The following is a 10,748-nucleotide window of genomic DNA, read 5'->3' as shown; positions in this document are numbered from 1 at the left end:
CAAACACTGGCACCGCCTAAAGCAGTCCCAACAGCCTTGGGAAGAAATGCTCTGCTGGCTTCACAACTCAAGAGGAAACCACTTCCCAAGGTTCATGTTACCACCAGGAACTGGGCTAATTGAAAGTTCTCTAACACACAAGCCTCAAACCTGCAGTGATGTTCCCTTTCCCTTATTAAAAAAAGACTAGGTAATCTGAAGGTGAATTGTTTAGAAATTAGGATTTTATGGAGTCCAGGAGAGGAAAAACTTAAATTCTTCATTATAAAAATATCAGCACCAGAAACCTGCCCTTAAGGTGTTCTTAGATACGTTATTTTAGGACTTTTTTTATTGCTGATTACAGATTTAAAACTATGAAATGTGCACTTCTTGGCAAGTTACACAAGTGATTTCTTTGCTTATTCACATTTTCAGTAAAAGCTTAAGGAAACAGACAAAAACACAAAGGACAAGAGAAATACGAATGGCAACAGCCTCGAAACAAAAGGACTCAGTAACAGAAAAAGTGTCTCCACAGTCAGTATCCGTCAAAATGTTAGAATTGTCAGAACAGTACAGTGCAAATGCTGAAATCAATGTCATACACTAAGCTAGTAATACTTGCCTTTGTAGCTGCAAACTGACAAAAAGTCACTCAATTTATGATCACACAAAACTAATCTGCTCACGGTTCAGCTTAAAACAACATTTAATGGACAAGTTCAGAAAGAACACGCGTTGTTTTAATGCAGCTGTGCTCAGGTGCCTACGTGATGTCCTCAGAAGCCATTCTGGACTAAGCCAGTTCAAAGAGGGCAGTTCAAAGCAGCGTCACACTAGCCGCCTGAAGGTATCCTTGGAGATACTGGAGCGCTTCTGCATTGAGGCTGGTGCTCACCATTGAGGGGACCTACAGACGGGAAACAGATGACAGATCTAAAACGTGGACCCACAGGAGTTACTGTTTCATTGTTCGGTGTGATAGTGGTATTATGGCTGCTTAAATCAAGTCCCGTTGGTTACTGATGCCTCATGAAGTACTCATGGTGAAGGACATGATGCCTAAGGCTTGCTCTCAAATTACTTAGTGAAGGTCTGTAATAAACACGAGTATTTATTACACTAAGTTATGTCCTAAATTTTCCAAAATAAAACAACCAAAAATATAGATTTTCTGGCAATTTGTAAGACTGCTTCTGGCTAATGCAATATAAAACCATTATTAGATTTAATCTATGGTCCATTATTTCTGAATATGTTGCACTTAAAAACATTAATACTTCATTCTTCGAAATAAATACATTTCTAGTCAAAGGGTTTTATCCTCCACTTTGTCTTTACTCCTAAAATCATTTGCACATCATAAAGGAAAAAAGAGCCTATCACTTAAGAGAGAGACCTTGCCTGTGACTACCTGAGGTCGACTGTGCTGAACAAGGGAAACAGGCACTTCAGTGCCCGCCCACACAGCTCTGTGAGTGAATCAGACTAGCCCAGAGAAGAGGAGCGCTCTCTGAGGGAACAAGGCACCTACCCTCCCCGGGCAGGCAGTGGACAGCTTGTGCAGTGACTGTGCCAGGTGAATCTTGGGGTTGTTCACCATCTGACCCACAGGGTCGTGCTCCTTCTTCCCAGCAAACGCCAACTGGGAGAAGGCCGTCTGGTACCCTGGGGTATCTTCTATATCAATGAAGTGTTCTTCATCAGGAATGGTATCATCCTCAGGTAACTCGAATAGGCCAATCAGAGACTGTAGTAAAGGAGTCCTGGATTGGAAGATGACAAGATTTAAGTAACTTCTCGGAAGATTTAAATTATTAATAAAGGAGCAATGTCCTCAGAGACACGAACTATAGACTCATCATCTCAGGAGGAGTAAGGGATCCTTGAGATTAAGACGGACACCAGTGATTTTGTCTAATTGGAAAGCATTCTTCAATTCTTTGGGCCATAGCATGCCGATGTCCTTTGCCCAGAACTTTCAGTGCTGGCTGTGTGACCCAGGCTAGTTAGAAGGCCATGTGTGTGAAGTCAAATTGAGGAGATTCAATGGTTTTAAGTTAGAAGAAATAAGCTTCAAGTTGTCAGATCATCTGATGTAAGAGGCTGCCTGACTGAAACCGTAAGGGAGAGGAAGGGGTCAAGAAAAGCCAGGTCATCAAGGAGCAAGACATCAAGCACAGCATGTTAAGGCCTTCTGCCTATTCAGTTTCTCCTTTTAAAGACTTAAGCCAGTTTAATGGAGTGACTGTGTAAAAGCCTTAGAGATCATCTGGACCAGGGACTCTCAGCAGTCTCTCTAAGGGGTCCATGACTCCCCCCCCAAACTTCCCTGGTAGTCCAGTGGTTAAAACTCCTCGCTTCCACTGCAGGGGGCACAATTTTGATTGCTGGTTGGGGGAACTAGGATCTTACATGCTGTTAAGCATGGCCAAAAGAAATAAAAATAATCAGGAAACAAAATCTTTCTAGGTCCAGAAGAACCCACAAGTCATGTCTTGGATTTGATGGTAGCTACAGAGGAGGCTGAGGTCAAACCCAATTCTCTTGGCCCCCAAGAGAATAAGCTTGGTTAATTTTGTTATCACAGGGGAAGGAAACTGGAATTTCCAAAAACTTCAGAATGGAGTACTTACCATAGTTTGGTGTACTCTGTGTCCATCATTGGGGGACATTCTGTTAGTAATTTAGTTATCCCAACAGCACAGATCTTTTTCTCTACATTTCCAGATACTTTCTGAATTTCAGGAATAATGATTTTTTCCAAAACCATTCCAAACATTCTGTTAATCAAAGCAAAATAAATTCACTCAATATTTAATTACAGTAGTCTAACTTATTTACACTCAGTGACTCCTTAGGAATATAATAAAATACAAAAAAAGGCTGCTAATTTTGGTCAACAGAGAGGAAGAGATCTAAAAAAATTAAACCGTTGTTCTGACCAACTGCCACCATCTTCTGTGAATACTACACCTTAAGCCACACTCAAGGAAAATCTTTAGAGCCATTTTTTGATCTTGCACGTTTTTTTCAGATTACTTAAGAAATCTGAAGAACTAACAATCAGAGCACAGATAAGCAAGGAGAAAAAAGAATCACTATCACCTCACCATCTAGCAATAACCAGTTTTAACATTTTTGGATTATAAAGTTTCCAACTTTCTATGCTTACATACCTCTAAGTATGTGAATGTTAAAAGCTGTATTTTAAAAAAATGATTTGGCCAATGATTATTGTTGCAAACATCCTGGAATTAAAGTTTTCCGTAATTCTACATGGTATAAAATTCTTAAGTCTGTACTTCTGTTATTAAGAATTTATCTTATTAAATTCTTTGAAGTGGAAATGGTAAATATCAAGGCACATGGACATTCTGATCTCTGACAAGCGTGTATTTTCGCTCTCTGGAAAGACCCTGCTAGTTTAATGCCACGAGCACTTAGTGAAGCTGCTCTGCTCCGCATGACTTCCTGTAGCTAGAAAATCTATTTTCTGGTACTTCTCAGGTTAATTCCTTTTTCACATTTCAATCAATCAGGAATTATTTTTGATTTACTACAGATATCTATAAAGTTTTTTCAAGAAGTTATTCTCCATCATTACTTTACTGCCTTCCTTCCCTAGTAAATGGGTAATGCTGCTTATCTGTATTCTTAATGCATATACACTAAGTCAAGAGCAAAATTTCACTGATCCAAACTATTCTCACTTGAAAAACCACTGCTGACCTTAACAGAGGGAGGCTCCTGGAGACATGCCAGACATCTAACACAACATAAAGCCCTGGCTGTAAAGAATACAGCGGGTAGGGGCAGGGACCTTTAGGAATAGAAAAATGCTTGCAGGTATTTTCTTTACAGCCCAACCTCCCCTCCACAAGAATATTTTGGAAACCACAAAGATATTATAACTGTGCCAAGAACTATACAGCCATCTATAAAACATTTTGTTTTTGAAAACAGGATGATAAATAATAAAAGCAGACTTACTTTGGTTGTATACCATCAAATATTTCCTGCAGTGCTAGCGCCCCGTATTTTATACAATACAAATTAATAAAGACTAAGAAACCTGTCGAAAGGAGATGTAGAGTATCAATACAGAGGACTGCATTAAATAAGCAACTTAGTCAAAGTCTGCCAAATAGCTTGGCATCAATACTGGCCTTTTAATACAACTTAGCATTAGTCACTCAGTCGTGTCTGACTCTGCGAACCCATGGACTGTAGCCCACCAGGCTCCTCTGTCCATGGATTTCCCAGACAAGAATACTGCTGTGGGTTGCCACTTCCTTCAGGGGATCTTCCTGATCCAAGAATCAAACCCACACCTCCTGCATTTGTAGGTGTATTCTTTACCATCTGAGCCAACAGGGACAAAAGGTTTACATATGGTCTCTCTCTGATTTATATTTCTTTATGATTTTTCTATTAAAAATATTTTGATGTTTAAACTTACAAGCTAACCTTTGGAGCATAGTATATTGAAAATGACTTAGTTTAGAGAATAGAGGCATCTTAAAATATTTTATATATAAAATTTATAAATGATAAAAAATTTCTGTAGGAAAACTCAAATGACTTTACTTACTCTTGATAAACTTTGTTGTTTTGGAATTCTGAAGTCTTTGGAACAGAAGAATGAAGATTTGCTTCCTGTATTGGTCAACTGACTCACTGAAGAATTGAACAAAAAAGCAACAAAATAAATCCAGCATTTTTCTGAGTCCCAAATGGACTCCTCAATTAAATGTACAATGAAGCTGTATTCATACTCACGGGGGCATGTGCTCTATTATACTATTTAGAAGATAAAAACCTTGGTGGTCATTGGCTTTGGATGCAATCAGCTTCTGGAAGACACCTAGTAACCCAGGCTACAACAAATTAGATTAAATAATAATTAGTTAAAGAGGCAAGGATTAATTATTCTGAAAATTAAACAGGTGATCTGTTTTGGAAAAGAGTGCATGCTTTAATTATCTAAATAGCATTTTCTCTGTCTTACCTCTGAAGTATAGAAGGGGGGGAAAAATCCCAAATAATAAGCCCTCAATGTTAAGTTTCTACCAAAGAGATAAATAACTAAGGGATACCTAGTTCTAATAAAATGGATGTTAACATTTTCTACTAATTCCCTTTATAGTAAGTTCATTTTAAGAAATTTTTTAAAAATTAAAAAGAATCTGCCATCTCTAGTTTCTCAGTTATCTTAAAAGTTACTTATATCAAAATAAATCTGACTCACAATTTTGTCAGCTGCAGCACTTGCTATTGTATTTGAACCTCGTTCTAAGAATGCCTGGAGAAGCCTCACTAGAGCGGGAATATTTCCTGTTCTTTCCCAAAGCACTGGCTGAAGGAGATGAGGAAATAAGGCCATGTAGGATGACGGGATGTCATTTTTGTGTGTTTCCAGAAGCAAAGACATCACTTGAAAGACATACGGAATAAATTCTGTTGATAAAAGTAAAAACAGCTTTCAGCTTCAGAATTAATGGCCCTGACGCAAAAGACACATATCTCTTAGGCAGATTGCATTTTATAATCACTTGAATAATTTTTAATCAACCAGAAAGAAAATAACTTTCTTTACCTACCTTGTACATCATTTTGTAAAATTTCAGTAAACACCAGAAACAAAGCCTCCTCAAAATTTACAACAGCAGCAGGGTTAGACTTGCAAGTTATTCTTATGGATAAACATATTGCCTCAAACATATAGTGATTAAAATGAGGTTTGCTTGGGTTCTGAAAAAAATAAATAAATAAAAAGCTTATGTCTAATAATGTAATTCACTACCTAAAACACATTTAACCTTACTGAAAACATTATTAAGAAGAAAAACACCAGTTATACTAAAAAGCCTAGATGTTAAAATTTTATAGTGACTTGAAAATTCAGAAAATGAAATAGTAATACTAATGCCGGGATGGACTTTATTTTTAACGGGCAGATTGTCTACTTATGAGAAATACTTCAGAGGCACAGGAAGGTGACTGCACAAACCCCAGCTCCCAGTGTTTATAAGGAACTTTGCAGGCCTGTGTGCCCCCCCAGCGCCGTTGCTGTAACAGCGGTGGAGGAGACGAACTGGGACATATAGGGCCCGACCCTGCCTCTGGCCTGGTGTGGGACCTCAGGCAAACCTTAACCTCTGCAGGCCTCAGTATGCCTACACCTGCAGTAGCAATCCTTCAAACCAGAGGTTTTCAATTTTCGCTTTCAATCAAAATCTCTTGAAGGCTACCATATAAAGCTGAGGAACTGAAGATGAACGTGCAGCACAGGGCCAGGTGAAAGTGGAAACACCTTACTCTCTTTTCTCTCAATTCCCCAAAACCCAAGTAGGCCCTAGACACTTACCCAGGATTCAATGGAAAAATGATCAGTATTCTCAAAGTCTCCCTAATACTTTCTAGGACTTCATCTCCTTTTAATAGAATAATTAACAATAACCATCTACACATGAATTTTATTGGACTTAAAACAGATTTTTCTTTTCTAAAACTTGGTATTAATATTTAAATACGGATCAAAATATCTATAAAATTTTTGATCAAAGAAGGAGTGAACTTTATTTTGGGGGAAATGAGTCAGAAAGAAGAGACACAAAAGGACATTAATCTGAATAGCCTCTTTTGTGTCCATTTGGGGCAAAGCCTACTTCTTCCATCTAAGACTATTTCAGATTGTACTTTCTCAATTCTCTTCAATGAACACGTTACTTTTGAAAGTGAGAATAAAACGTTTTAAAGTTTCTGAGCTTACACTTAGAGGTGACTGCTGCCATGTCTCCAATCTATGTCACCCCACACTTTCAGAATCATATATTAACTGCTGGTCAGGAAGAATTCATAGATCTTTCCCTGTCCGACTGATTGCCAAGGAGTTCTGAGGCTCAAAGAGTTTGAAGCATTTAGGTTAAAAAGCAACCGCACTTTCAAAACTGGCTCTGTTACCTTACTGACAGCTAACAGCTTCCGTGTGAGCTGAGTGATGAGGGTAGGGATGTAGGGGATCATGGCTTCCTGTAGGAGGGAAAAGCTTCTCATGATGGCTGTAAAATACAAGAGCAGAGACAGTGTAATTAAGCCTCAGGATAACACTTCTTGGGGGAGAAGAGTCTTCTGATTCATAAAATAAAATTTTAAGACTCTGAAACAACCCTCAGATAGCTCTCTACATTTAAAAATAATCTAAAATTTCCCTTCTTTCTAAAATCAGGCAACAAAATTTATTTATTTATTTGTTATTTCCAGAAGGCTTACGGGACAGTAAGAAATAATGAAGTGACTAAAGAGGCAGGTAAAGAGGAGGTGAGCGAAGCAGGAGGCAGACGCAGGGAGCAGCGTGTGGCAGGGAGTCTCCTTCACCAGCAACCAGTGGCATGGGATTTTACCTACAGTCCCCTGGAAACATCACAACCCACCACAAGCTGAAACAGAAGGCCACCTGCCCATTCCCACAAAAGAGAGATGAGGAGCCTGAGAAAAATCCAGAAATACACAGCAAGCGATAGAGGGCCCATACTGTGAAATTAACTGTTCATTAACAGACACCCAAAAAAACACTGGGCAGCAGAGATAAATACATTAGGCTAAAACTATATGATGGCTGTTTCTACACAAATGGAATAGAAGGTTACTAAGTAGACCATCTACGATATGCCAGGTGCACACAGGCACCATATCCTCTTTCCTCCTAAACTTTGCTGTGATGCCAAAGGCTCACCCTGCAAGTAGCTAACCGCCCCCTATCCTGCAGCTCAGCTTAGACACCACTTGCTAGAAAGCCGAGGTTACAGGGTGGATTAGCGTCCCTCCACTGGGCTGGCACAGAATCCCTGCATTCACGCATACAACAGTCTTTACTGGGAAGCTGCTCCATACTACATACATGCTCCTGCACACCCTAGGAACACAGCAATCAAGACCACGGACCAGTCGGCTGCCTCAAAAAATGGACATTAAACAACAGTAGTTACACATCACTGTTGGGAGAAATACAGTGCCGAAAACACAAATATACCTAGATACACACTTACAAACAGAAACACATGCACATACACCCACCCAACCACCTAAGGGTTCTGACCGACCAAGCCGGAGGCACTGGGAGCAGTTTCTTCGAAAAGCACTTCCTGCTGCTGCTAAGTCGCTTCAGCCGTGTCTGACTCTGTGCGACCCTATGGACAGCAGCCTACCAGGCTCCTCTGTCCACAGGATTCCCTAGGCAAGAATACTGGAGTGGGTTGCCATTTCCTTCTCCAAACCATTTCCTATGTGTCATATAAACTGTGCTGGACTCTTGGAATGTCCCAGAACTGTTACTAAGACACTCCCCTAACACAGCACAGGTGCCTACAGCTAGCTGCCTGCTTCCTCGGCAGTGGTGTCTATGAAGGCAGATCTGTGTGGGGTCCATCAGACACACCCAGGTTTCACACCCAGACCTAGCAGAGCATGCTGTCGATAAATGTAGTCCCAGCTCATCTCTGCCCTCGAGTGTCAGTCAAGGAAAAGAAAAAAGGAGTTTGATACGGTTCATTTATTTATTTTTGAAATGGTTTAATAAGAGGAGTTCTATATCAAGTTAGGGTAAAACTTTCTCTGAAAACACTGTTAACAGTAGTATTTTTCATTTAAAAATATCTAAACCTACCAAATTCTCAACATAACCTGAACTACAACTCAGTGTTGACCACCCCTGCAGTCTATGAGATTAGATGCTTAGAGTCTGTATACCAGGGAAATGGCCTACCTTTCATAATATATTCATTTTCTGAAGAGCCAGGAAGTGTGAGAGCTTTGAAAAGGTTTGTTAGCAGAATCTCAACAAACGGTGCGATTTCTGCAGCTGTAAAGCTATAGATGAAAAAACAGCCTTCAGTCACCACCAACTCTTGAGTGTCACTCTGGAATACCCTTGGCAACTACTAAATCACACTTCTTGGCATAAAGCGAGTCATCTCCCACCACTGACAATTGGTACACCGCTTACGAAAAGATTTCTTTTACATGTACTCATGTTAAGTTCCTAAGAGGGCATGTCTGAGACCAATCACAATTAAACAAACCCCAAACCAGGCAAACCCACATTGTCTAAACTGCTGAGGTCATCACTAGTTTACACCTGTCAATGTTGAGAATGGAACTGGTACTCTCAATCACCTAGCTTTCCAGGAGGTAGAGCAAGTTCAGAACTCTTTTCTGCATAAATTCTGAGCCTGAAGACAGTACTGTCTTAACTCACCTCAAAGGATAACCGTTTAATCCTTAACTAGCCACTGAGTGTATCTGGACTTCAAGTTCTTGATGAAGAAAAGAACCCAGAATGCTTTCCATCTCTAACCCAAAGCTCAGTTTTCAAGAAATAACACTGCTGAAGAAAGGTCTGAAAGGCACTCAGACCATCCAATCCCCTTCTTTTTATCCTTGCAATAGGCCTCAAGAGCCACTACCTTGACACCCAGAGATTTACTTTCACTCAGCTGTGTCTTGTCTCAGCACTAAGTACGATGACAAGAACAGCCAGGTCACAGGGCTACTGCACAGTATTCCCTTAACCAAGGCCTGCTTCTGAGATGCCTTCTGAATCACCATTCCAGTTTTAATCTCACAGAAATTATGGACATTTTAACCCACCAGGTTTCTCTCTTTGCCGTGGTTGCTAGAGGATTCCACAAAGAATTTCTGAGTTTCCTTACTATACTATACTCTGACAAGCCTCTGTTTATTAACCTCGCACCCCAGTTATTTTCCTTTGCTCCAATCTCCTCCACTTAACTTTACTGTCGTAACATAGCTACTCTGGCATGGTCTCAAATCCTTTTGGAATGAGACATATTTGTATAAATGAGTGAAATATTCACATTTATTTTTCTAACTTCTAATGAAATTATGAATACACTGAGCTATCTCTAACCACTACCAATGGTCGCCACCCCAAGATGAAAAAATATACACGTCAAATACTTACAGAGTGGCGCTATTAGGCCCTCTCATAGTAAACAGTCTCTCAAGAGCATGTGCTGCGTAAGTATGAACAACAATACTTTCAGCTTGAAGATGATTGATTAAGAGGGGAATAGAGACTAAAAGATGCTCTTTTGGTACCTGAAAAAGACAACAATATGTATGCCATAAATCACTGATGCCGTCTTTGAGTAAGAGCCAACTGGAAGAGAGTGCTTTGCTGACTCTAAAAAGTTAGAACCTAATTTTAAAAATCAGTTAGAATCTGATTCTAATTTCCAGCTACTATTATAATGGAGATGATAGGATACAGGTGAGAAATCAAAACTTCTTCCATGCAACGGTTCAACTCACATTCACTTTTCCAACCAATTCTCTAGCTCTGAGCATGAAACTATGACTTTAGGGTAAAAAAGAAATCATGGATAAGCAGACTGATTTAATTCATCTCAGGAACTCCACTTTCCACTAGCAAGTTTCTTAGAAAAATCACTCAAGCTCTTTGTGCCTCATTTTCTCTTCTTTAAAAAACAAAGGCGAGAGGGGAGGCATAAACATAAGCATACTACTCTTCATTAAAAACTTCTAAAACTTTAGAATATCTAAGATCCCGCAAGCCATGTGGTGCAGCCAAAGAAGAAAAAATGCAGAAAAACTGTTTAACAAACTCTCTTCTGTATAGGAGAGCGGGAAATATATAAATAGATAGGGGACAATTTTAGGTTATATTTTCAAAATTAAATAATGGAAACAAACCAAAACTCAGTAAAAAATGGTTACCTTTA

The 10,748-nt window shown here is 39.5% G+C and overlaps 1 protein-coding gene across 1 annotated transcript in view; it reads right to left on the bottom strand.

Moving 5' to 3' along the window:
- Positions 1-673: 673 nt before the first annotated feature.
- The window catches only part of CSE1L (chromosome segregation 1 like), a 34,774-nt gene continuing 24,699 nt past the window's right edge, over positions 674-10,748 (bottom strand). The window contains exons 15-25 of the mRNA XM_061127446.1: positions 9,968-10,104; positions 8,750-8,853; positions 6,949-7,046; positions 5,586-5,736; positions 5,234-5,442; positions 4,765-4,862; positions 4,577-4,662; positions 3,976-4,057; positions 2,619-2,765; positions 1,517-1,748; positions 674-892 (exon numbers count right to left, since the gene is read on the bottom strand). Of these exons, the coding sequence (XP_060983429.1) occupies positions 803-892; positions 1,517-1,748; positions 2,619-2,765; positions 3,976-4,057; positions 4,577-4,662; positions 4,765-4,862; positions 5,234-5,442; positions 5,586-5,736; positions 6,949-7,046; positions 8,750-8,853; positions 9,968-10,104 (1,434 nt within the window). The 3' untranslated portion in view covers positions 674-802. The remainder of the gene's footprint in view (positions 893-1,516; positions 1,749-2,618; positions 2,766-3,975; positions 4,058-4,576; positions 4,663-4,764; positions 4,863-5,233; positions 5,443-5,585; positions 5,737-6,948; positions 7,047-8,749; positions 8,854-9,967; positions 10,105-10,748) is intronic.

Source organism: Dama dama, chromosome 23 (genome assembly GCF_033118175.1).
Source record: "Dama dama isolate Ldn47 chromosome 23, ASM3311817v1, whole genome shotgun sequence".
In the NCBI taxonomy this organism is placed as follows: domain Eukaryota; kingdom Metazoa; phylum Chordata; class Mammalia; order Artiodactyla; family Cervidae; genus Dama; species Dama dama.
Note: the sequence above shows the minus strand (reverse complement) of the source record. Positions and strands in the feature narration are given on the sequence as shown.